The 27,783-nt window shown below is 43.0% G+C and overlaps 1 protein-coding gene across 1 annotated transcript; it reads right to left on the reverse strand.

Annotated features, from left to right (window-relative positions):
* Positions 1 to 341: 341 nt before the first annotated feature.
* Positions 342 to 27,598, reverse strand: LOC139381858 (thyrotropin-releasing hormone receptor-like). The gene is made up of 4 exons (XM_071125688.1): positions 27,213 to 27,598; positions 21,186 to 21,609; positions 538 to 1,178; positions 342 to 429 (listed from the first exon to the last, which is right to left on the reverse strand). Exons 1-4 carry the CDS (start codon positions 27,596 to 27,598, stop codon positions 342 to 344), a joined length of 1,539 nt encoding a protein of 512 aa, XP_070981789.1.
* Between the last annotated feature and the right edge of the window lie 185 nt (positions 27,599 to 27,783).

Raw genomic sequence — 27,783 nt, forward strand, 5'->3', positions numbered from 1 at the left:
TGAATCTTATCATTCTGCAATAGGTGATAGTGCTTATTCAATGGTAATTATATGGATTACTTTTCCAATCTAATGCATCCTGCAATACCATAAAGCAGGGGTTCTTAAACTTTTTCAGCTCGAAACCCAAATGAGAAATTGACCGTCCTCATGTTACTCAAATCATCCTTCAACAACTCAAATTAAAAGAAGAATTACTGTATATACGTAGATGTATAATGCCCAGGACCCACTTTGGGTCCCGACCCATAGTGTGAGAAACCTTGCCCTAAAGGGCTTGATATGTTACCACATTGTTTTGTGAATACTCACTTACTCATGTTAAAACAAGCTTGCTTTATCTACAGAACTGTGTGATTAATTCCTGCCTCACTCATCTCATGTTGCCCAGGTGTGGCTTTGATCTGAGTTTGCCCAGATGTGGAGTTGGTCTCAGATTGCCCAGGTGTGGAGTTGGTCTCAGATTGCCCAGGTGTGGAGTTGATCTCAGATTGCCCAGGTGTGAAGTTGATCTCAGATTGCCCAGGTGTGGAGTTGATCTCAGATTGCCCAGGTGTGGAGTTGATCTCAGATTGCCCAGGTGTGGAGTTGATCTCAGATTGCCCAGGTGTGGAGTTGATCTCAGATTGCCCAGGTGTGGAGTTGATCTCAGATTGCCCAGGTATGGAGTTGATCTCAAATTGCCCAGGTGTGGAGTTGATCTCAGATTGCCCAGGTGTGGAGTTGATCTCACCAAAGCTTGTGTCTTTCCTCTCTTCCTTCAGGTGATGCAGATCCTTCCTCTCTTGGGCTGAGGAGGTGTCTTTGCTCTGCCACTCTGTCACTGTGTCAGTGCAGGTCACTCTCCTTGCCCCCTGTTTGGTCTCGTTGCTAGTCTGTTGGGAGGTGCGTGGGTCCCTGGCCATGCTGTAGCCGGTCTGGTTCATGGAGAGTGTACAGTGGGCCTCCAGCCTCTGGCACTGGGAGAGCCCGCGGAATGCTGAACGGAACTTCTGAGACATCAGGTTGTACACTACTGGGTTGATGGCACTGTTGGCATACATACAAATCCGACAGAACAGTACAAACCAGGCATCCAGGTAAGGTGTGTCAACGAAGGAGTTAATAAGGACCAAGGTCCGGTAGGGCATCCACAGTAAGGCGAACAGGATCACCACCACTGACAGCATCTTGGTGACCTGTGGTAGAGACAGGAGAGGTGAGACCAGGGAAGACGTGTTGCAGTATCATTATAACACAATTTGGTATGTATCTGTGTGAGGCTTGGTTTGCTTTGGCCACTCTCAGCCAGAGTGGATTGGGTCTACGAGGCCCCAGTTGCCCTGAGTGACTTAGGGAGAACAGGCCCCCATCTGAGAGCTAGGCACATCCTCAAAGAAATCAGAGAGAGAGTACTGTAGGATCACTCAGCCCCTGGCTTTGTGACCATGGTGACGGCACACAGGCAGACATTCCAGAACCCCGGTGAGACAGATGGAAAGAACCACCATAACCACCACTCATTAGCCTTATCACTTCCAAACAATGGCACAGGCTTTCTTTTATCCCCTGCTCACCTTTCTGTCTGTATGAATTTTAAACATGTGTTGTTGAAGCATGGCCACCTTTTTTTAGTCTTCCTACGTTTGATCATGGCAACACAAAAGAGGCAGGTTGACATTTATTGGGATGAGTCTTGTCCTTGTGTCAGAACTGAGCGATTTCCGCTAGATGGGCCAGCTCCAAAGTCAAAATGGGTTATTATTGTAAAAATGTATGTAAATAATAATGAGCTTTTTGGTCTTAATTTAAGGTTAGGGTTATGCATTTGGGTTAGCAGTGTGGTTAAGGTTAGGGTTAGGTTTAAAAAGATTTGATGACTTTGCTGCTGTGCCAGCTAGTGACCACACTGCAGAGCTGCCTTCAGATCAAAAACGGTAACCTGCACAAAAGAGGGGCAGTTGATAAACCTATCATACACAACCTATTTAAGCTTAATGCTATTTGAGATAAAGTACGCTTGTTAAACAGCAGTCATTGACAGCAATCCTGGTTGAAATAAAGAAATTCATGATACAACAAAGTGTTTAATTGAGGCGAGAGAAGTAGGGAGGTGGAAGCTTTAAGTGTCATCATCTCACCGTTGGAAAATTAACGCATCACCAGTAGAGGGATTATCAACATGAAGCCACAAACAAAACAGACAGCTTCAGGTTTGCATTAGGTTGAATACAGAACTCCAGTTTACCTTTGGATACACTACAATGATAATCACTGGTCTAGCTAATAGTGCAGAAAGAGTCACCCTTTGCAGCATCCTTTCTTATTAGGTACATTGGGAGATTGTCGACAAAAATCATGTACTTATACTACGTCCTCGATTCAATCAGATCGAGCGTTAACCTGAGTTAGCTGACAACTGCATGTTTTGGCGCTCTTGGAGGTGTATGAGTTAACAAATCAGTGAGCGGCTGCTCGTGTGTCAAAAACCTCTCCCTTCCTATTATCCTTACCACGTTAGAAGTTCAAAAGGGCAATAGAAAGTGTAGGCGCTATTAAGTATAGAAATAATGACAGTGTTGTGTTAATTTCGATGGGGGTATTTATAGCTTTTCAGTCTAATCGAGGTGTAGACAATATAACGTGTAATGCGGTTGCATGAACTTACGCGGTTGCATGGGATTTGAAGGATATAAAGTTGGGTGTAGTTTTGTTCCATCCAATGGCAATGTCCGTCATTTGTGGATTTGACAGCTCTATGTCATGGTTCCACTGTCCACAGAGGGCAGCAGAGACCGCCCTAGAGACATTAACGACACTCAGGTGTGACCTATTTACTCATTATGATTTCCCTGTTGAAACAGGTGTGTTTTCTGTTATCCTTTGCTGAAGCTTGAATTGTGTGGAATGTGCATTTGTCTCCTGAGTGAGTTTGAGACTTAGTGTTTGTTGTTTTCCCAGTGTTACTGTGATCCTTCCGTTACCATTTCTAAGTAAAGTACTATGTTATCCTTAACCACTGATTCATCATCTGGTCTCTTCACCTCACCATGTCACAGCAAACTTACAGCACCTGGGGTTCCCAAGCAGTCTCCCAACCAAGTACTAACCAGGCACAACCCTGCTTAGCTTCCGAAATCACACGAGACAGGGCTTATGGCCATACCAGCCTGAATATGCCAGATCTCGGCATATTCATTCAATTCCAGTCTTGTTACATGACTGAAGACATTAGCAGAATATATATTTTTTTATACCACCATTATTCTGAGCTAATAGTCGGCGGTCCAATTAATAGACCTACTCTATTTAATGACAATAATATAATAATTTAGATAAAATCACCAATGTCTCTAGTAAAGGAGTTTTGTAGCCTATGTTTATTTTCTCTTTTTGACGCGGTCGCTGTTTGCAAATAATTACATCTGAGACCTCGTATGATCCTAAGCATTGTAGCCTACTTTCAAAACGTACCCTTACACCGCAGACAGAGCCCCGACAGGGGGTGGTTCTACTAAGCTGACATATGGAATTGTTTTAAGATGGTCATACCATGGATCATTTAGAATTTTAGGACACCTGTAGGTATCAATAAAAAATATATATAAAGTTGAAGTCGGAAGTTTGCATACACTTAGGTTGGAGTCATTAAAACTTGTTTTCAACCATTCCACAAATTTCTTGTTGACAAACTATCATTTTGGCAAGTCGGTTAGGACATCTACTTTGTGCATTACACAAGTAGTTTTTCCAACAATTGTTTACAGACAGATTATTTGACGTATAATTCACTGTATCACAATTCCAGTGGGTCAGAAGTTAACATACACTAAGTTGACTGTGCCTTTAAAAAGCTTGGAAAATTCCAGAAAATTATGTCATGGCTTCAGAAGCTTCTGATAGGCTAATTTACATAATTTGAATCAATTGGAGGTGTACCTGTGGATGTATTTCAAGGCCTACATTCAAACTCAGTGCCTCTTTGCTTGACATCATGTGAAAATCAAAAGAAATCAGCCCAAAAAAATGTGTAGACCTCCACAAGTCTGGTTCATCCTTGGGAGTAATTTCCAAACGCCTGAAGGTACCACATTCATCTGTACAAACAATAGTACGCAAGTATGAACACCATGGGACCACGCATCCTTCATACCGCTCAGGAAGGAGAAGCGTTCTGTCTCCTAGAGATTAACGTACTTTGGTGCGGAAAGTGCAAATCAATCCCAGAACAACAGCAAAGGACCTTGTGAAGATGCAGGAGGACACAGGTACAAAAGTATCTATATTCACAGTAAAACGAGTCCTATATTGACATAACCTGAAAGGATGCTCAGCAAGGAAGAAGCCACTGCTCCAAAACCGCCATAAAAATGCCAGACTACGGTTTGCAACTGCACATGGTGACAAAGATAGTACTTTTTGGAGAAACAAAAATAGAACTGTCGGGCCATAATAACCATCGTTATGTTTGGAGGAAAAAGGGGGACGCTTGCAAGCTGAAGAACAGCATCCCAACTGTGAAGCACGGGGGTGGCAGCATCATGTTGTGGGGGTGGTTTGCTGCAGGAGGGACTGGTGCACTTCACAAAATAGATGGCAGCATGAGGAAGGGAAATTATGTGGCTATATTGAAGCAACATCTCAAGACATCAGTTAAAGCTTGGTCGCAAATGGGTCTTACAAATGGACAATGACCCCAAGCATACTTCCAAAGTTGTGGCAAAATGGTTTAAGGACAACAAAGCCAAGGTTTTGGAGAGGCTATCACAAAGCCCTGACCTCAATCTCATAGACAATTTGTGGGCAGAACTGAAAAAGTGTGTGCGAGCAAGGAGGCCTAAAAAAGCTGACCCAGTTACACCAGCTCTGTCAGGAGGAATGGGCCAAAATTCACCCAACTTATTGTGGGAAACTTGTGGAAGGCTACCCAAAACGTTTGGCCCAATTAATCAATTTAAAGGCAAAGGCAAGTACTAATTGAGTGTATGTAAACTTCTGACCCACTGGGAATGTGATGAAATAAATAAAACCTGAAATAAATCCTTCTCTCTACTATTATTCTGACATTTCACATTCTTAAAATAAAGTGCTGATCCTAACTGACCTAAAACAGGAATTTTTACTTGGATTAAATGTCAGGAATTGTGAAAAACTGAGTTTAAATGTATTTGGCTAAGGTGTATGTAAACTTCCGACTTCAACTGTATATTGGATGAAACTTTGAATTAAGACTTAATGCTATTAGCCCAGAGAAATTATTTAAATAATGTTTTGTACACTCAGTGTATAAGGATATATGTTTTACTGTGGATTGACCCGGATACCTTTGACACTGAAATGCTCTATTCACTTTCATTCATGTTTCAGCCCAGTACTCGGTTACCTAAAGACGAGGCTTGAGTCATAGTGCTATCTAACCTCCAAACGAGCTTCAATGCCATACAACACTCCTTCCATACAACACTCCTTCCGTGGCCTCCAACTGCTCTTAAACGCTAGTAAAACCAAATGCATGCTTTTCAACCGTTCGCTGCCTGCACCCGCACGCCCGACTAGCATCACCACCCTGGATGGTTCCGACCTAGAATATGTGGACATCTATAAATACCTAGGTGTCTGGCTAGACTGTAAACTCTCCTTCCAGACTCATATAAAACATCTCCAATCTAAAATCAGGTAAGTTAGGTAAAGCTCCGCCTTATCTCAGTTCACTGGTCATGATGGCAACACCCACCCGTAGCACGCGCTCCAGCAGGTGTATCTCACTGATCATCCCTAAAGCCAACACCTCATTTGGCCGCCTTTCGTTCCAGTTCTCTGCTGCCTGTGACTGGAACGAATTGCAAAAATCGATGAAGTTGGAGACTTTTATCTCCCTCACCAACTTCAAACATTTGCTATCTGAGCAGCTAACCGATCGCTGCAGCTGTACATAGTCTATCGGTAATTAGCCCACCCAATTTGACCTACCTCATCCCCATACTGTTTATATTTATTTACTTTTCTGCTCTTTTGCACACCAATATCTCTACCTGTACATGACCATCTGATCATCTATCATTCCAGTGTTAATCTGCAAAATTGTAATTATTCGCCTACCTCCTCATGCCTTTTGCACACAATGTCTTTTTTTTCTACTGTGTTATTGACTTGTTAATTGTTTACTCTGTGTAACTCTGTGTTGTCTGTTCACACTGCTATGCTTTATCTTGGCCAGGTCGCAGTTGCAAATGAGAACTTGTTCTCAACTAGCTGGTTAAATAAAGGTGAAATAAAAAAATAAAATAGTGCAATACAACCTACATGTAGGCCTATATGTTCGTGAGAGTCTCAGCTTTTGAATGGTGGGGTCATATTAGTTGCTATCCCAAAGCATTTGGTTTTTCGGGATGTCTCCTGGTCTGGCAAGCACAGGTGTAGCTCTGTCACCTTCCACCGCAGTTACAGAAGCAGGTTGATGTTTATTGTCATGAATCTTGACCTGGAGGCAGAACTGAGCTCCAAACTTGGCTATTATCATAAAGATGTATGAAAACAAACATTTGCTTTTTGGTCTAAATGTAAGGTTAGGGTTAGGCCTTAGGGTTATCAGTGTGGTTAAGGTTTGGATTGAATCAGATTTAAGACTTTGTGGCTGTTCCAACTAGTGACCCCTCTGCAGAGCTGCCTCCAGTACATGAGCTACCCCAGCCAAATCTGGACAAGGCAGGGCCAATTGTGCACCGACCTATGGGACTCCCAATCCCAGCTGGATGTGATGCAGCCTGGATTCAAACCAGGGACTGCAGTGATGCCTCTTGCACTGAGATGCAGTGCCTTAGACCGCTGCGCCACCCGGGAGCCCAGATTGAAATGCTGTGGATTGAGATGCAGCCCATGCAAGAATATAGAAACCTCTAACTTTTTGATGGGGATTTTTTATTATCCTCATTAAATTTCCTCGTGGGCGCACACATCGACTCTAGTTAAACACCTTTTTAACAGAAGGTGAATAGCTCAATTGATAGCAACATAGGACTATTACTAGTCTCTTTTTGTTTTTCTCAACTATAGATCTTCGTAGCTCAGCCTCTGAATTTCATAGAGACAAACTAAAGATATCCCAATATGCATCGGAGTCAGTGGAGGCTGCTGAGGGGAGGACGGCTCATAATAATGGATGGAACTGAGCCAATGGAATGGCATCAACAACATGTAAACCATGTGTTTGATGTATTTGATACAATTACACTTATTACGCTTCATCCATTACCATCAGCCTGTCCTCACCAATTAAGGTGTCACCAACCTCCTGTGATCGGAGTTGCATCTTTCTTGTGCATTTTGCAGCTAATTTCTAGCGTAAAGTATTGCGGAGGAAAGCGCCATTATAGATTGCTTTATACAATCAGAATCCGGTTTCGTTTTTCAAAGATGTAAGCTAACAAGGGGTTTGCTTTTTGCCATTTTCTTTAACAAAAATAGACTATGGCATACCCTCACATAGGCCTGCCCCTTCAATTCAAGCACTGGTTTTAACTTAACACATCAAGCCCTTCATGGACACAGAGGTATTTAAAGAGTGGTGACACTATTGGAGGAGTTGGCTGACAAATCTGTGGACAGTCCATAATTTAGTCTGTTAAACAGGTAGGGCTACCTCTTATTGATTGCGCTGCGGCTGCCGCTTCATGTTTCAGCACCACAAAGCTGTCATGCAGTTACTCTAATCTGGTTTATTGTGAGGTCAATACCGCTGAAAAAAAGCCTCATCATGCCTCACCTTTGGAGAGGCAAATATCAAAGATGCGACGAATATAAGCCAGGAGCCGACAGCGGCAACCCATGTGGGGACTTTGGCATAGGCTAGTGTATAAGGAAAGTACCAAAATACCTTGATAGGGGAGTCACTTTGTTGCAAGCAAGTTTGCTTTAACACTCAGGTGTATGTAATCTCCCAGTAGTAGCTTTTTAAGAAATCTGTTAGTAAAGCGTAGCACAGCACTACATTCTGCCTGTTGGTTGCAATTCACCCCCTCAGTATTGTGTGCTTGTTGTTTAACCATTGATACATTACATAGCCAAAAGTATGCGGACACCTGCTCGTCGAACATTTCATTCCAAAATCATGAGCATTAATATGGAGTTGATCCCCCCTTTGCTGCTACAGTATAACATCCTCCACTATTCTGGGAAGGCTTTCCACTAGATGTTGGAAAATTACTGCGGGGACTTGCTTCCATTCAGCCACAAGAGTATTAGTGAGGTCGGACACTGATGTTGGGCGATTAGGCCTGGCTCACAGTCGGCATTCAAATGAATTCCAAAGGTGTTCGATGTGGTTGAGGTCAGGGCTATGTGCAGGCCAACTGAATGTATGTTCTAGGGGCCATTTTGAGACCTTAAGGAGCACCAGGTACTGCTGGAATGTCTACCAATGGCATGTCCATCTTTTTGTGAGAAATTACACTGGCCGCTCAAAACATTTATAAAGAATTTATAAAGTATAAATATCCCACACTTTAGATGAGGACACATAAAACGACTTAACTAATGGTTAGTAAATGGTTTATGAGGACCTGAACATCTTATGAGTGATGTTATTAATCATTATTAAATACTTTAAAAGTTGTTTATAAATGCGTGAATAACTAGATTACTATCATGATAAACAATTTACTAATTCATTATAAATGCTTTTGCACACGGTGTTATCATAAAGTGCTACTGATGATTATAGTCTCAGTTCTCCAACAGATACTCTTTGCTCTTTTATTCATTGGAAGTCTGAAGTTCTGATGAAACTCCTGTATACTTTTGAATGACTGGGCTAGATTCTATCAGATCCACGCCAGCCGACATCCGCAAAGCAGTTTTGGCGGTGTCGGAGGTGGAACTGCGTTAGAGTGTCATGGTTCTACCTGTCACCAGAGGGCGGCAGAGAACATCCAAGAGACATTAACGACACTCAGGTGTGTCCTATTTACTCATTATGATTTCCCTGTTAAAAGAGGTGTGTTTTCTGTTGTCCTTTGCTGAAGCTTGAATTGTGTTCCTTGTGCGTTTGTCTCCTGGGGGCGTTTGAGACTTAGAAGTAGTAAGCCTGTATTTCATTCAAGTGTTTCCCCTAAAATGGCAAAATAATACGGCCTAATATACAGTGGGGCAAAAAAGTATTTAGTCAGCCACCAATTGTGCAAGTTACCTCACTTAAAAAGATGAGAGAGGCCTATAATTTTCATCATAGGTACACTTCAACTATGACAGACAAAATGAGAAAAAAAAATCCAGAAAATCACATTGTAGGATTTGTAATGAATTTATTTGCAAATTATGGTGGAAAATAAGTATTTGGTCAATAACAAAAGTTTATCTCAATACTTTGTTATATACCCTTTGTTGGCAATGACAGAGGTCTTCACAAGGTTTTCACACACTGTTGCTGGTATTTTGGCCATTTCCTCCATGCAGATCTCCTCTAAAGCAGTGATGTTTTGGCGGCTGTTGCTGGGCAACATGGACTTTCAACTCCCTCCAAAGATTTTCTATGGGGTTGAGATCTGGAGACTGGCTAGGCCACTCCAGGACCTTGAAAGGTTCCTTCTTACGAAGCCACTCCTTCGTTGCCCGGGCGGTGTGTTTGGGATCATTGTCATGCTGAAAGACCTAGCCACGTTTCATCTTCAATGCCCTTGCTGATGGAAGGAGGTTTTCACTCAAAATCTCACAATACATGGCCCCATTCATGCTTTCCTTTACACGGATCAGTCGTCCTGGTCCCTTTGCAGAAAAACAGCCCCAAAGCATGATGTTTCCACCCCCATACTTCACAGTAGGTATGGTGTTCTTTGGATGCAACTCAGCATTCTTTGTCCTACAAACGCAACGAGTTGAGTTTTTACCAAAAAGTTATATTTTGGTTTCATCTGACCATATGACATTCTCCCAATCTTCTTCTGGATCATCCAAATGCTCTCTAGCAAACTTCAGACGGGCCTGGACATGTACTGGCTTAAGCAGGGGGACACGTCTGGCTCTGCAGGATTTGAGTCCCTGGCGGCGTAGTGTGTTACTGATGGTAGGCTTTGTTACTTTGGTCCCAGCTCTCTGCAGGTCATTCACTAGGTCCCCCCATGTGGTTCTGGGATTTTTGCTCACCGTTCTTGTGATCATTTTGACCCCACGGGATGAGATCTTGCGTGGAGCCCCAGATCGAGGGAGATTATCAGTGATCTTGTATGTCTTCCATTTCCTAATAATTGCTCCCACAGTTGATTTCTTCAAACCAAGCTGCTTACCTATTACAGATTCAGTCTACAATTTTGTTTCTGGTGTCCTTTGACAGCTCTTTGGTCTTGGCCATTGTGGAGTTTGGAGTGTGACTGTTTGAGGTTGTGGACAGGTGTCTTTTATACTGTTAACAAGTTCAAACAGGTGCCATTAATATAGGTAACGAGTGGAGGACAGAGGAGCCTCTTAAAGAAGAAGTTACAGGTCTTTGAGAGCCAGAAATCTTGTTTGTTTGTAGGTGACCAAATACTTATTTTCCACCATAATTTTCAAATAAATTCATTAAAAATCCTACAATGAGATTTTCAGGATTTTTTTTCTCATTTTGTCTGTCATAGTTGAAGTGTACAGGTGTCTATGATGTAAATTACAAGCCTCTCATCTTTTTAAGTGGGAGAACTTGCACAATTGGTGGCTGACTAAATAATTTTTTGCACCACTGTATGCCATTTCATATAACTTTATTAGCCTACAGATTCATTCAATAATATATATACATTTCCTTCAGACCCCTTGACATTTCCCACATTTTGTTACATTAGTCTTATTCAATAATGAATGAACAAAAATATATATTAAATGACAGAAATCTACACACAGTACTCATTAATGACAAAGCGAAAACATTTTTTTAGAATGTTTGCAGATTTATAAAAAATAAAAAACAGACATGCCTTATTTACATAAGTATTCAGACCCTATGCTATAAGACTCAAAATTGAGCTCAGGTACATCCTGTTTCCATTGATAATCCTTGAGATGTTTCTACAACTTGGTTGGAGTCCACATGTGGTAAATTCAATTGATTGGACATGATTTGGAAAGGCACACGCCTGTCTATTTAAGGTCCCACAGTTGACAGTGCATGTCAGAACAAAAACCAAGCCATTAGGCCAAACAAATTGTCCGTAGAGCTTCGAGACACAATTGTGTCGAGGCACAGACAGATCTGGGGAAGGGTACCAAAACATTTTTGCAGCATTGAATGTCCACAAGAACACAATGGCCTCCATTTCTTAAATGGAAAAAGTTTGGAACCACCAAGACTCTTCCTAGCGCTGGCCAACCATCCAAACTGACCAATCGGGGGACAAGGGTCTTGGTCAGGGAGGTGACCAAGAACCCGATGGTCACTATGAGTTCCTCAGGGGAGATAGGAGAACCTTCCAGAAGGACAACCATCTCTGCAGCACTCCACCAATCAGGCCTTCATGGTAGCGTGACCAGAAAGAAGCCACTCCTCAGTAAAAGGCACATGACACACCGCTTGGAGTTTGCCAAAATGCACCTAAAGACTCTCAGACCAGGAGAAACAAGATTCTCTGGTCTGATGAAACCAAGATTGAACTATTTTGCTTGAATGCCAAGTGTCACATCTGGAGGACACCTGGCACCATCCCTACAGTGAAGCATGGTGGCGGCAGCATCTTGCTGTGGGGATGTTTTTCAGCGTCAGGGTCTGGGAGACTAATCAGAATCGACAGAAAGATGAAAAAGCAAAGCAGAGAGATATCCTTGATGAAAACCTGCTCCAGAGCGCACTGCCAAGTCAACGCAGGAGTGGCTTCGGATCAAGTCTCTGAATGTCCTTGAGTGGCCCAGCGAGAGCCTGGACTTGAACCCGATCGAACATCTGCTTTCAAACATTTCTAAAAACGTGAGTTTGATTTGTCATTATGGGGTATTTATTGTATGTAGATTGATGTGTGTATTGTGGCGTACAGCAGGTCAGCCACCAGGGGGAGACTCGTCGAGGCCTGGTGACAGACGGTGTATACATCACGAGGCAATGGCTCCATCTGCTGGATGTGCCAGGTCTCGACAGATTCTCCGGCCAGGACTAATTGGGGCTGATTGGGGATTTGTGAGTAATCAAGGGCTGATTGCTCACCAGCTGTACAAGTCCCATAAAGCTGCCAGAAGGGCAGCACAGAGGGGAGAGATTGGGGGAAGAAAGGACTCCCATATAGTTGGGGACGGTACCAGAGGTAACAGGAGGGAGTTCAGTTTTTGATCCCGACAGGATACAGCGAGACCCGGAGCCCAGAAGACGGTATTCCAGAGAGGGTCTCTTGGGGGAGACCTATTCTTATCTTTTGGACTATTTAATAAACACCTTTGAAACTGAGCTAATCCTACTCTGTCTGTGTCTGATCTGTGTAAACGTTCTGAAACCCACTGGTCCCCCCTACGGATCATCGGGGTGCCCTTTGAACGCATTGCCATGGACATAGTGGGACCCCTGGTAAAAACAGCACGAGGACACCGGTACATCCTGGTAATCGTAGACTATGCCACCCGGTATCCCGAGGCCATTCCCTTACGGGCGGTGGTGTCCAAAGGATTCAGGGATTCAGCCAGTACCAGTTACCTTCAGACGAGTCCCGTGAAACTTGTGGGGGTCATAGAGAAAAACAGAGAACACCATCGTATTTGTGATAATTTGTGATAATCTCCCCTTTCCATAGCGTGGTCATAAAAGTTTGTAGACCAAACAGTTCGGACGCTACAGACAGAAGTTGACACATCGGCGGTAACAACTTCTTGGGAGTCGTGGAGCAAAACAGAAAACAGTATTGTGTTCATGAGAGTCTCATCTTTCCATAGAGTGGTCATAGTAGTTTGTAGGCCAAACATTTTGGATGCTACAGACATTTTGATGAGAAGACTGATTTTCGGGATGTCTCATGGTCTGACAAACATCATCTGTAGCTTGGCCACCTTCTACCGCAGATGAGGAAGTCTGACAAAGGCGGATACGGTGGATTGCAAAAAAACAGATATCTCTAGCTTAAATTGACGAATTTTGATCTCCATTTTGTAATACGTTACTTAGATTGAAGCACAAGCTTTAAGGCTCAGACTTAAAGCTTGTCAATAGACTCATAAAACTTAGACGCACAGGTAGTGTTGGCAAACATTTGCCTGTCAACAGTACTTAGCACCTCTGAACAAAGTGTTGGCAATCAATCTCTTTTGTGTTCAAACCGCAAAGACCTTGGAAGTCGTCAGCCACTCAACCTTGTTAAAATACTCCAAACTAGAAGGTGGCAGTAGCTACCATCCCATAGCATACCTTGCATATGAAGTGTGACTGGCTCATCAGTGGATGTATGGAGGTGCCCGCTTTTTTGGGGGGCTCCCCCATGTATGGGTTCGTTTGGCTCAAAGTCAAGTTGTTGGCCACTAACGAGAATTGTGATTCTACTAGGAGAATCAATAGGTATGTTGCTACCGGGACGGCACGCAGCAGGTATCATTTTTGTTCTAGCAAGAGAAGGATCAACCTCCCACTGTGATGAGTACCTATTGGCAGTTTATTGGCAGTGAGATACTTGTTGTGTTTCATGCATCACACTAAAATGGCATTATCAAAATTTTCACAATTTCACAGTATTATTTCAACCTCATAATATAATATATATACTGTATGTAAACAACATGACCCAAATTATGTGGGCACCTGCTCGCCGAACATATCATTCCAAACTCATGGGCATTTTTATGAAGCTGGTCCCCCCCTTTGCTGCTTTAACAGCCTGGCTCACAGTTTGTGTTCCAATTCATCCCAAAGGTGAAAGATAGGGTTGAGGTCAGGGCTCTGTGCAGGCCAGTCAAGTTCTTCCACATCGATCTCGACAAACCATGGACCTCACTTTGTGCATGGGGGAATTGTCATGCTGAAACAAGAAAGGACCTTCTCGAAACTGTTGCAACAAAGTTGGAAGCACAGAATTGTCTAGAATGACATTGGATGCTGTAGCTAAGATTTCCCTTCACTGGAACTAAGGGACCTAGCCCAAACCATAAAAAGCAGCCCCAGACCATTATTCCTCCTCCAAACTTTAAAGTTGTCACTATGCATTCGGGCAGGTAGCGTTCTCCTGGCATCCACCAAACCCAGATTCGTCGTCGGACTGCCAGTTGGTGAAGCTTGATTCATCATTCCAGAGAATGCATTTCCACTTATACTGAGTCCAATGGCGGTGAGCTTTACACCACTCCAACTGATGCTTGGCATTGCGCATGGTGATCTTAGGCTTGTGTGCGGCTGCTCGGCCATGGAAACCCATTTCATGAAGCTCCCGATGAAAAGTTATTGTGCTGACGTTGCTTCCAGAGGCAGTTTTGAACTCGTTATTGAGTGTTGCAACTGAGGACAGACGATTTATATACACTACACGCTTCAGCACTCTGGTGTCCATTTCTGTGAGCTTGTGTGGCCTACCAATTCACGACTGAGCCATTGTTGCTCCTAGACGTTTCCACTTCACAATAACATCACGTACAGTTTACCGGGGAAACTCTAAATCAAATCAAATTCTATTGGTCACATACACATGGTTAACATATGTTATTGCAAGTGCAGCGAAATCCTTGTGCTTCTAGTTCAGACAGTGCAGTAATATCTAACAAGTAATATCTAACAATTCTACAACAAATACCTAATACACACAAATATAAGTAAAGGAATAAGAATATATAAATATATGAATGAGCAAGGACAGAGCGGCATAAGCTAAGATGCAATAGATAGTATAGAAAACAGTATATACATATGAGATGAGTAATGCAAGATATGTAAACGTTATTAAAGTGACATTATTAAAGTGGCCAATCATTTCAAGTCTGTATGTAGGCAGCAGCCTGTCTGTGCTAGTTTAACAGTCTGATGGCCTTGAGATAGAAGCTGCCTCTCGGTCCCAGCGTTGATGCACCTGTACTGAACTCGCCTTCTGGATGGTAGTGGGGTGAACAGGCAGTGGCTCGGGTGGTTGTTGACCTTGATGATCTTTTTGGCCTTCCTGTGATATCGGACCGCACCACCCTCTGGAGATCCCTGCTGTTGTGGATGGTGCAGTTGCCGTACCAGGCGATGATACAGTGCGACAGGATGCTCTCAATTGTACATCTGTAAACGTTTGTGGGGGTTTTAGGTGACAAGCCAAATTTGTTCAGCCTCCTGAGGTTGAATAGGCGCTGTTGCGCCTTCTTCAACACACTGTCTGTGTGGGTGGACCATTTCAGTTTGTCTGTGATGTGTACGCCGAGGAACTTAAACCTTTCCGCCTCTCCACTGCTGTCCCGTCGATGTGGATGGGGGGGGGTGCACCCTCTGCTGTTTCCTGAAGTCCACGATCATCTCCTTTCTTTTGTTGACGTTGAGTGAGAGGTTATTTTCCTGACACCACACTCCGTGAGCCCTCACCTCCTCCCTGTAGGCTGTCTCGCCGTTGTTGGTAATCAAGCCTACTACTGTTGTGTCGTCTGCAAACCTGATGATTGAGTTGGAGGCGTGCATGGCCATGCAGTCATGTGTGAACACGGAGTACAGGAGGGAGCTGAGCACGCACCCTTGTGGGGCCCCAGTGTTGAGGATCAGCGAAGTGGAGTTGTTGTTTCCTACCTTCACCAACTGGGGGCGGCCCATCAGGAAGTCCAGGACCCAATTGCTCAGGGAGGGGTTGAGACCCAGGGCCTCAAGCTTAATGATGAACTTGAAGGGTGCTATGGTGAATGCTGAGATATAGTCAATGAATAGCATTCTTACATCCTCTTTTCCAGATGGGATAGGGCAGAGTGCAGTGTGATGGCAATTTGCATTGTTTGTAAACCTATTGGGGGGGTAAGCAAATTGGAGTGGGTCTAGGGTAGCAAGTAGGGTGGAGGTGATATGATCTTTGACTAGTCTCTCAAAACACTTAATTTCGCAACAAAGCATCCTTCACTCATGCTGCCAAACGTACCCTCGTAAAACTGACTATCCTACCGATCCTTGACTTCGGCGATGTCATTTACAAAATAGCCTCCAACACTCTACTCAGCAAATTGGATGTAGTCTATCACAGTGCCATCCATTTTGTCACCAAATCCCATATACTACCGACCAATGCGATGTGTATGCTCTCGTTGGCTGGCCTTCGCTTCATACTTGTCACCAAACCCACTGGCTCCAGGTCATCTATAAGTCTTTGCTAGTTAAAGCCCCACCTTATCTTAGCTCACTGGTCAGCATAGCAGCACCCACCCGTAGCACGCGCTCCAGCAGGTATATTTCACTGGTTATCCCCAAAGCCAACACCTCCTTTGGCCGCCTTTCCTTACAGTTCTCTGCTGCCAATGACTGGAACGAATTGCAAAAATCACTGAAGCTGGAGCCTTATATTTCCCTCACTGACTTTAAGCATCAGCTGTCAGAGCAGCTTCCCGATCATTGCACCTGTACACAGCCCATCTGTAAATAGCCCACCCAACTACCTCATCCCCATATTATTATTATTTATTTATTGCTCCTTTGCACCCCAGTATCTTTACTTGCACATTCATCTTCTATACATCTATAACCCCAGTGTTTAATTGCTAAATTGTAATTATTTTTCCACTATGGCCTATTTATTGTCTTATCTCCCTAATCTCCCTACTTTTGAACACACTGTATATAGATTTTTCTATTGTGTTATTGTATGTTTGTTTATCCCATGTGTAACTCTGTGCTGTTTGTGTCACACTGCTTTGCTTTATCTTGGCCAGGTTGCAGTTGTAAATGAGAACTTATTCTCAACTGGCCTGCCTGGTTAAATAAAGGTAATTATGACAGAAGTAAGTGCAAGTAATTTTGCTTTCTTGGGTACAGGAACAATGGTGGACATCTTGAAGCAAGTGGGGACAGCAGACTGGTATAGGGAGAGATTGAAAATGTCAGTGAACATACCAGCCAGCTGGTCTACCCGGGCTCTGAGGACGCGGCTAGGGATTCCGTCTGGGCCGGCAGCCTTGCGAGTGTTAACACGGAGAAGTACAGCCCACAGTCCTTGGAAGCGGGCCATGTCGGTGGCACTGTATTATCTTCAAAGGGGGCAAAGAAGGTGTTTAGTTTGTCTGGAAGCAAGACGTCGGTTTCCGTGACGTGGCTGGCTTCCTTATGTAGTCCGTGATTGTCTCTAGACCCTGTCACATGCATCTCGTGTCTGAGCTGTTGAATTGCGACTCCACTTTGTCTCTATGCTCACATTTTGCTTGTTTGATTGCCTTGCAGAGGGAATAACTATACTCTTTGTATTCGCCATATTCCCAGTCATCTTTCCATGGTTAAATGTGGTGGCTTTGCGCGAATGCCGCCATCTTTTTATTTTTTATTTCACCTTTATTTAACCAGGTAGGCTAGTTGAGAACAAGTTCTCATTTGCAACTGCGACCTGGCCAAGATAAAGCATAGCAGTGTGAACAGACAACACAGAGTTACACATGGAGTAAACAATTAACAAGTCAATAACACAGTAGAAAAAAATGAGAGTCTATATACATTGTGTGCAAAAGGCATGAGGAGGTAGGCGAATAATTCCAATTTTGCAGATTAACACTGGAGTGATAAATGATCAGATGGTCATGTACAGGTAGAGATATTGGTGTGCAAGAGAGCAGAAAAGTAAATAAATAAAAACAGTATGGGGATGAGGTAGGTAAAAATGGGTGGGCTATTTACCGATAGACTATGTACAGCTGCAGCGATCGGTTAGCTGCTCAGATAGCAGATGTTTGAAGTTGGTGAGGGAGATAAAAGTCTCCAACTTCAGCGATTTTTGCAATTCGTACCAGTCACAGGCAGCAGAGAACTGGAACGAAAGGCGGCCAAATGAGGTGTTGGCTTTAGGGATGATCAGTGAGATACACCTGCTGGAGCGCGTGTTGCGGGTGGGTGTTGCCATCGTGACCAGTGAACTGAGATAAGGCGGAGCTTTACCTAGCATGGACTTGTAGATGACCTGGAGCCAGTGGGTCTGGCGACGAATATGTAGCGAGGGCCAGCCGACTAGAGCATACAGGTCGCAGTGGTGGGTGGTATAAGGTGCTTTAGTGACAAAACGGATGGCACTGTGATAAACTGCATCCAGTTTGCTGAGCAGAGTGTTGGAAGCAATTTTGTAGATGACATCGCCGAAGTCGAGGATCGGTAGGATAGTCAGTTTTACTAGGGTAAGTTTGGCGGCGTGAGTGATGGTTCCTGGTTTCTGGTTTGGGCAGGTTTTAGTAGTCACAGTGGGTACACCATCTCATATACACTTCCTTATAAAAACTCACTCAGCGAATCACGGAAGTTAGAGTAACAGTGGTCCAGTGTTTTTCCAGCGCGAGTGCTACAGTCGATGTGCTGATAGAATTTAGGTAGCCTTGTTCTCAAATTTGCTTTGTTAAAATCCCCAGCTACAATAAATGGAATTATATGGTTTCCAGTTTGCATAAAGTCCAGTGAAGTTCCTTGAGGGCCGTTGTGGTATCGGCTTGAAGGGGGAAATACACGACTGTGACAATAATCTAAGAGAATTCTCTTGGGTGATAATATGGTCTGCATTTGATTGTGAGCAATTCTAGGTCAGGTGGACAAAATAACTTGAGTTCCTGTATGTTGTTACAATTACACCATGAGTCGTTTATTCCTGTCGGCTTGATGTTTATTCCTGTCGACGTGACGCACTGACAATCCAGTGGCTGTATTGACTATGACAGCATATCCCGAGAGAGCCATGTTTCTGTGAAACAGAGTATGTTACTATCTCTGAGATGTCTCTTTGGAAAGCAACCCTTGCCCCGATTTTGTCGAACTTGTTATCTAGGGACCGGACATTAGCGAGTAATATACTCGGAAGTGGTGGTTGGTGTGCACGACTCCGAAGTCTGACCAGAAGGCCGCTCTGTCTCCATCTTCTCCGGCGCTGTTGTTTTTGGTCGGCCTCTGGAATCAGTTGAAATGCCCTGGGTGGTGCGGACAAAGGATGCGCTTCGGGAAAGTCGTATTCCTGGTCGTAGTGTAAATTGTAAATTGACATCGCGCTGATATCCAATAGTTATTTCCGGCTGTATGTAATAACACTTAAGATTTTCATCAATGTAAGATTTTCTGTCAATGTGAGAAATAATACATAAAGAAAACACAAATTAGCTGGAAAACTTTGTTTTAGCTATTTTCCAGCAATTCTACGCATTTTGTCATGGGGCGGCTAGAAATCTAGCAGGGCATAAACGTGACAAACTGTTGTTGGAAAGGTGGCATCCTATGATGGTGTCACGTTGAAAGTCACTAAGCTCTTCAGTAAGGCCATTTTACTGTCAATATTTGACTATGGAGATTGCATGGCTGTGGGCCAGATTTTATACACCTGTCAGCAACGGGTGTGGCTGAACTAGCCAAATCCACAAAATTTTGAAGGCGTGTCCACATACTTTTGTATATATAAATACACGTTTTTGAGTGCACTGGGCCTTTAAAATTAACATGAGCCAGTGAGATACCCTGAAGGAGCAGAGCCTAATGCTAAGACTAACATATTGTATGTATTGTAATCTTTTTCTAATCGTTGAATGAATGCGTGGTGTATCCTGTCTGAACCAAGTATATTATATTCCAAAACACCAAAAAATGTATCTGATTATTTTTGCATTGGATGGTGCCCACATTGATCATGCCAATTATAAATATCTGGGCATCTGGATTGATGAAAAGCTATCTTTCAAAAAGCATATTGATGAGTTAGGTGCAACGTTTGGTGTCACAATGTTAGTCAGTATGTGTTACACCTGTGCTGGTTGCCATCTCATTAGTGTTTCACCTTTGCTGGCCCTAATGGTATTCAAGAGTGGCTGGCCTAGTGCTCCAGTGGTCTTGAGAGATGTGGAGGGTTAACACGTTTAGTTGGCGCTCCCTATTTGAACTTCTAGACAAACAATCCTTTATTTGATCCTCTCTGTTTTTGTTTTGCTCAACTTTTTGGTTTGCTTCCTGTCTTTAAGTTTTTTGTTTGCCTCTTCTTGGGCAAATTTATTGGGAGCTCGTGGTGGGTGTCTTTTAGATTCCAGTTGTTGTTAGTCAACTTTCAGTGGACACCTCCATGAATGTCTTTTAGAACCCCTCCTAAAACCCCACCTGTTTCGTTTTGCCTGTTGTCAGTGACTCTTTGTTAGTTCCCCATTCTGAGAGTCACAGTATTTTGTTTTCTTGCTGGGGAACATAACACATTTTAAAGCTAAATTCCAGCAATTCTACACATTTTGTCATAACTTATGCCATGTTAATATGATATCTGAGTGAGAGTGACAAAATAAATGGGGACCCCCTGGAGGTCAGGGCCCCTGGGCATGTGCCCTGCATGCCCGGTTGGTATTCGGCCATAATTACTACAAGTTTAGATAGCTGGCTAGACTAATTTAGCAACACCATTTTTTTTAAATCAATTGATCGAATTCTTGTTCTAGGTCATTGACAAAAACTCTGGTAATCAATATGGAAATGACTATAGACAACTTTTCAGAACCACTACCGGGTGAAGAATCCTTTGTTTTTGAATAATTGAAACACAAAGTGTTTATGATCTACTATTTTGAACAAAATAATGAGAAAGGAGACAGTAGAGGACACTGACACACTACAAATAAAAAAATTGTTGGCTGACATGGCAAATTGAGTGACTGTCAATAACTGACATAATAAAAACTGCTGACCCCTGTGCAAAATATTTTGTATCAGAAAACAGGCTAGACTTCTTTAAAGTCTTGTAGATCGATCCATTGCACAAACTTTCACCGTACCTTCATTGTTAACATACAGACGTCCGAGCTGCCAGACCCGGTCTCAGGGATGGCTAGCACTGGGGATCCCTTCGATCTCCACTGAGTTACTGTAGGTCAATCTGCTTTAAGTTTTTTGCACCTTACTTGTGGAATAATCTCCAAAGCTCTCTGAAACTGAAGGATTCGGTGCCTCTAGGGCCATTCAGACAGCTGATTGAGGACCCTTTTACTGAAGAATGTGTTTTTCTATGATTGAATTGTCTCTCTGGTTTGCTTTTCTTAGTGTGATTTGTATATTCTTTGTAATTATGACTCTCTGTCAAAATAAAGGTTACATAAAATAAAGGGTGCTCCATATTCGTTGACACACGCACCTGTTTCCTGGAGAAGAGCACACTCTTTGGGCGGCCCTGACGACCCCCTTTTCCTTCGTCTGCTGGTTCCTTGCAGCTCCTGCGGAGCGTGGTGGCGCCAGCAGAGACTGTACCCGCGTCGGGCCGGTTGGGGAGTTGGTTGAGGTACAGGACGCGGGCAATGAGGCCGTACAGGACTATGGCCAGGAGCAGAGGGATCACGTAGAAGATGGCAAAGTCAATGAGGTAAATGGGGAGGTAGAGGTCACGGGACACCTTGTAGCCACACTGGATGGTGCTGTCCTTCATTACCTGGATGTCCACCAGGAAGAACCACAGCATGCAGTAGACACAGGTGAAAACCCACACCCCTGCTATGATCCGCTTGGCCCGGGACAACGTACACACTGTCTGGGCCCTCATTGGGTGGCAGATAGCAATGTACCTGGAAATGGAGAAGAACAAATAATAGACTCTTCGGCATGTTGTTCTACAGAGACGTTTATACAGTAAATTATTCAGATATTTTTTTGTATACAGTGCATTAGGAAAGCATTCAAACCCCTTGGCACTTTTTCCAAATGTTGTTATGTTACGGTCTTATTCTAAAATTGATTAAATAAAAATGTTTCCTCATCAATCTACACACAATACCCGATAATGACAAAGCCAAAATAGGTTTTTAGACATTTTTGCAAATGTATAAAAATACGGAAACAGAAATACCTTATTTACATACAGTTTGGACACACCTACTCATTCAAGGGTTTATCTTTATTTGTACGATTGTCTACATTGTAGAATAATAGTGAAGACATCAAAACTACGAAATAACACATATGGAAACATAAAGTAACAAAAAAAGTGTTAAACAAATCAAAATATATTTTATATTTGAGATTCATCAAAGTAGCCACTCTATGCCTTGATGACAGCTTTACACACTCTTGACATTAACCTGTTAGTGATCTCTTCACGCGCCAATCCCTTTAGCGGGATCGATTTGACAACATCCAGTGAAATTGCAGAGCGCCAAATTCAAACTACAGAAATATCAATATTCAAGTTTCACGAAAATATAATCTTAACTTCTTGTTAATCCAGCCGCAGTGTCCGATTTCAAAAAGGCTTTACGGCGAAAGCATACCATGCGATTATCTGAGGTCAGCGCCCCGCATACAAACACATGAAGATAATTTTCAACCAGGCAGGTGGCGACACAAAAGTCAGAAATAACGATATAATAAATGCCTTACCTTTGAAGATCTTCTTCTGTTGGCACTCCAAAATGTCCCAGAAATTGTCCTTTTGTTCGATAATGTCCTTCTTTATATCCCCACAATAAAATTTGATTTGATTTATTTGGCACGTTTGATTCAGAAATACATTGGTTCCAACTTTCCCAACATGACTACAAAGCATCTAATACAGTGCATTGCGAAAGTATTCGGCCCCCTTGAACTTTGCGACCTTTTGCCACATTTCAGGCTTCAAACATAAAGATATAAAACTGTATTTTTTTTGTGAAGAATCAACAACAATTGGGACACAATCATGAAGTGGAACGACATTTCTTGGATATTTCAAACTTTTTTAACAAATCAAAAACTGAAAGATTGGGCGTGCAAAATTATTCAGCCCCCTTAAGTTAATACTTTGTAGCGCCACCTTTTGCTGCGATAAGCTGTAAGCTGTAAGTTGCTTGGGGTATGTCTCTATCAGTTTTGCACATCGAGAGACTGACATTTTTTCCCATTCCTCTTTGCAAAACAGCTCGAGCTCAGTGAGGTTGGATGGAGAGCATTTGTGAACAGCAGTTTTCAGTTCTTTCCACAGATTCTTGATTGGATTCAGGTCTGGACTTTGGAAGACAAATCTCCGTCCCAGTCTCAGGTCTTTTGCAGACTCCATCAGGTTTTCTTCCAGAATGGTCCTGTATTTGGCTCCATCCATCTTCCCATCAATTTGAACCATCTTCCCTGTCCCTGCTGAAGAAAAGCAGGCCCAAACCATGATGCTGCCACCACCATGTTTGACAGTGGGGATGGTGTGTTCAGGGTGATGAGCTGTGTTGCTTTTACGCCAAACATTGTTGCCAAAAAGTTCAATTTTGGTTTCATCTGACCAGAGCACCTTCTTCCACATGTTTGGTGTGTCTCCCAGGTGGCTTGAAACTTTAAACGACACTTTTAATGGATATCTTTAAGAAATGGCTTTCTTCTTGCCACTAAAGGCCAGATTTGTGCAATATACGACTGATTGTTGTCCTATGGACAGAGTCTCCCACCTCAGCTGTAGATCTCTGCAGTTCATCCAGAGTGATCATGGGCCTCTTGGCTGCATCTCTGATCAGTCTTCTCCTTGTATGAGCTGAAAGTTTAGAGGGACGGCCAGGTCTTGGTAGATTTGCAGTGGTCTGACACTCCTTCCATTTCAATATTATCGCTTGCACAGTGCTCCTTGGGATGTTTAAAGCTTGGGAAATCTTTTTGTATCCAAATCCGGCTTTAAACTTCTTCACAACAGTATCTCGGACCTGCCTGGTGTGTTCCTTGTTCTTCATGATGCTCTCTGCGCTTTTAACGGACCTCTGAGACTATCACAGTGCAGGTGCATTTATACGGAGACTTGATTACACACAGGTGTATTGTATTTATCATCATTAGTCATTTAGGTCAACATTAGATCATTCAGAGATCCTCACTGAACTTCTGGAGAGAGTTTGCTGCACTGAAAGTAAAGGGGCTGAATAATTTTGCACGCCCAATTTTTCAGTTTTTGATTTGTTAAAAAGTTTGAAATATCCAATAAATGTCGTTCCACTTCATGATTGTGTCCCACTTGTTGTTGATTCTTCACAAAAAAATACAGTTTTATATCTTTATGTTTGAAGCCTGAAATGTGGCAAAAGGTCGCAAAGTTCAAGGGGGCCGAATACTTTCGCAAGGCACTGTAAGTTACCTGTAAACTTGGTCCAAACATTTCAAACAACGTTCCTAATCCAACCTCAGGTATCCTAAAACATAAATAAACGATAAAATTTAAGAAGGGATAAACTGTTTCCAATACCGGATAAAAACAAAGTGAAGCGCGTTCCAGTTCACTCGCACCAAACAGTAGAGTCCACATGGAGTGACACTTGTTATACTCACAGACATGATTTTAACGGTTTTAGAAACTTTAGAGTGTATTAGATCCAAGTCTACCAATTACATGCGTATCCTAGCTTCTGGGCCTGAGTAATAGGCAGTTGTCACGGTCTTCCTCCTCTTCATCTGAAGAGGAGAGGCGAGAAGGATCAGAGGACCAAAATGTGGCGTGGTATGTGTTCATAGTGAATTTTAATAAAGAGAACACTGAACACTGCAAGACTATACAAAAGAGTAACAAAAACAATAAACCAATGACGACCGTGAAGCTACAACCGAGACCTGTGCTGACACAAGCCACTAACATAGACAATCACCCACAAACAAACAGTGCAACCCAGGCTACCTAAGTATGATTCTCAATCAGAGACAACTAATGACACCTGCCTCTGATTGAGAACCATACTAGGCCGAAACATAGAAATCCCAAATCATAGAAAATCAAAACATAGACTGCCCACCCAACTCACGCCCTGACCATACTAAATAAATACAAAACAAAGGAAATAAAGGTCAGAACGTGACAGCAGTTTACTTTAGGCATGCTTTTCATCCGGACGTGAAAATACTGCCCTGCTGGTTGAGACAGATGCCTGGAATGCATTTCAATTAACAGGTGTGCCTTGTTAAAAGTTAATTTGTGGAATTTCATTCCTTCTTAATGCGTTTGAGCCAATCAGTTGTGTTGTGACAGGGTCGCGGTGGTATACAGAAGATAGTCCTATTTGGTAAAAGACCAAGTCTATATTATGGCAAGAACAGCTCAAATAAGCAAAGAGAAATGACAGTCCATCATTATTTTAAAACATAAAGATCAGTCAATCAGGAACATTTCAAGAACTTTGAAAGTTTCTTCAAGTGCAGTCGCAAAAACCATCAAGCGCTATGATGAAACTGGCTCTCATGAGGACCGCCACAGGAAATAAAGACCCAGAGTTACCTCTCCTGCAGAGGATAAGTTCATTAGAGTTACCAGCCTCAGAAATGAAGCATGAAGCATGGAGGAGGAGGTGTGATGGTGTGGGGCTGCTTTGCTGGTGACATTGTCTGTGATTTATTTAGAATTCAAGGCACACTTAACCAGCATGGATACCACAGCATTCTGCAGCAATATGGCTTCCCATCTGGCTTGCACTTAGTGGGACTATCATTTGTTTATCAACAGGAAACAGGAAAATGGCAACAAGTGCTCAGCATACTCCTTAAAGACTGTTGGAAAAGCATTCCAGGTAAAGCTGGTGGAGATAATGCTGAGAGTGTGCAAAGCTGTCATCAAGTCAGAGAGTGGCTACTTGGAATAATCAAAAATCTAAAATATATTTTAATTTGTTTAACACTTTTTGGTTACTACATAATTCCATATGTGTTATTCCATACAATGTAGAAAATAGTAAAAATAAGGAAGAACCCTTGATTGAGTAGGTGTGTCCAAACTTTTGACTGGTACTGCTACAGACCCTTTTACTATGACATTCGAAATTGAGCTCAGGTGTATCCTGTTTCCATTGATCATCCTTGAGATGTTTCTACAATTTGATTGGAGACCACATGTGGTAAATTCAGTTGATTGGACATGATTTGGAAAGTCACACACCTGTCTATGTAAGGTCCCACAGTTGACAGTGCATGTCAGAGCAAACACCAAGCCATGAGGTCAAAATAATTTTCTGTAGAGCTCCCAGACAAGATTGTTTTGAGGTACAGATCTGGGAAGGGTAACAAAAAATGTCTGTAGCATTGAAGGTCCCCAAGAACACAGTGGCCTCCATCATTGTTAAACAGAATAAGTTTGGAACCACCAAGACTCTTCCGAGAGCTGGCCGCCTGGCTAAATTGAGCAATCGGGGGAGAAGGGCCTTGGTCAGGGAGGTGACCAAGAACCTGATGGTCACTCTGACAGAGCTCCAGAGTTCCTCTGTGGAGATGGGAGTACCTTCCAGAAGGACAAACATCTCTGAGGCACTCCACCAATCAAGCCTTTATCATAGAGTGGCCAGACGGAAGCCACTCTTCAGTAAAAGGCACAACAGCCTACTTTGTCAAAAGGCATCTAAAAAACTTTCAGACCATGAGTAACAAGATTATCTGTTCTGATGAAACCAAGATTGAAGTATTTAGCCTGAATGCTAAGCGTCACGTCTAGAGGAAACCTGGCACCTTCCCTACGGTGAAGCATGGTGGTGGCAGCATCATGCTGTGGGGATGTTTTTCAGCAGCAGGGACTGAGAGACTAGTTAGGATTGAGGGAAAGATGAACGGAGCAAAATACAAAGAGATCCTTAATGAAAACCTGCTTCAGAGCACTCAGGACTTCAGACTGGGGTGAAGGTTCACCTTCCAACAGGGCAACGACCATAAGCAAACAGCCAAGACAATGCAGGAGTGGCTTCGGGACAAGTCTTTGAATGTTCTTGAGTGACCCAGCCAGAGCCCGGACTTCAACCCCGTCGAACATCTCTGGATTGACCTGAAAATAGCGGTGTAGTGACACTCCCCATCCAACCTGGAGTACGGATCTGCAGAGAAGAATGGGAGAAACTCCACAAATACAGGTGTGCCAAGATTGTAGCGTCATACTCAAGAAGACTTGAGGCTGTAATCGCTGCCAAAGGTTCTTCATTAAAGTTCTGAGTGAAGGGTCTGAATACTTATGTAAATGTGATATTTCCGTTTTTTACATTTTTTATAAATTAGCATACATTTCTAAAACCCTTTTCATTATGGGTTATTATGTGTAGACTGATGAGGGGAAAATAATGATTTAATCCATTGTAGAGTGAGGCTGTAATGTAACAATAATTGGAAAAAGTCAAGGGGTCTGAATACTTTCTGAATGCACCGTATATGGCTGGTACTTGATGATGTGTAAATGGGGTACGGTAGTTGAGGTGTCACTTACCTCTCCACAGTGAAGGCTGTAATGGAGCAGGAGGACACATTGATGCCAAGATACTGAAGGTAGGTGATACCAAGGCAGCCAGCATGCCCAAACACCCAGGTGCCCATCAGGCTGTCTGACACATTAGGCAGACCAGCGGCCACCAGCACGGTCAGGTCCGCTATGGCCAGGCTGACCAGGTAGCAGTTGGTGGGCGTACGCATGTGTCGCGTGGTGAGGACCACCAGAACCACCATGATATTACCCACAATGCCAAGTCCACAGACCAGCAGAACCAGGAACACTGCCACAGTCTTGTACTCCAGAGACTGAGATATGGGGTCCCCTGGGCCCACCAAGGAAATGTTGGTTGGGGTGTCCATCCTTGAGCTTACATTTTCTGTCATGATTGCAGGTAGTGAGTTTGTTTCTATTTGAGTAAGACAGAGAGAGTGAATGACACATGAACTGATATGAGTGGGAATGTAGGAATAAGTGTCCCTGTATGTGTTCTGTACTTGTTGCTAATGATAGTATTCCCTTTTAATGGTTTACTATGTTCCGTCTGTCTTTCAACCTATTGATATATTTT

This window comes from Oncorhynchus clarkii, chromosome 2 (assembly GCF_045791955.1).
Source record: "Oncorhynchus clarkii lewisi isolate Uvic-CL-2024 chromosome 2, UVic_Ocla_1.0, whole genome shotgun sequence".
NCBI lineage: Eukaryota > Metazoa > Chordata > Actinopteri > Salmoniformes > Salmonidae > Oncorhynchus > Oncorhynchus clarkii.

What these genes read in the sequence shown, in the direction of transcription:
- LOC139381858 (XM_071125688.1), bottom strand. Translation starts at nt 27,598, where the DNA reads ATGACAGAAAATGTAAGCTCAAGGATGGACACCCCAACCAACATTTCC. An exon ending in ACAGCCTTCACTGTGGAGAG is followed by an intron (nt 21,610 to 27,212) that starts GTAAGTGACACC and finishes CTCCATTTCCAG; the next exon opens with GTACATTGCTATCTGCCACC. An exon ending in TGCTCTTCTCCAGGAAACAG is followed by an intron (nt 1,179 to 21,185) that starts GTGCGTGTGTCA and finishes TCTCTACCACAG; the next exon opens with GTCACCAAGATGCTGTCAGT.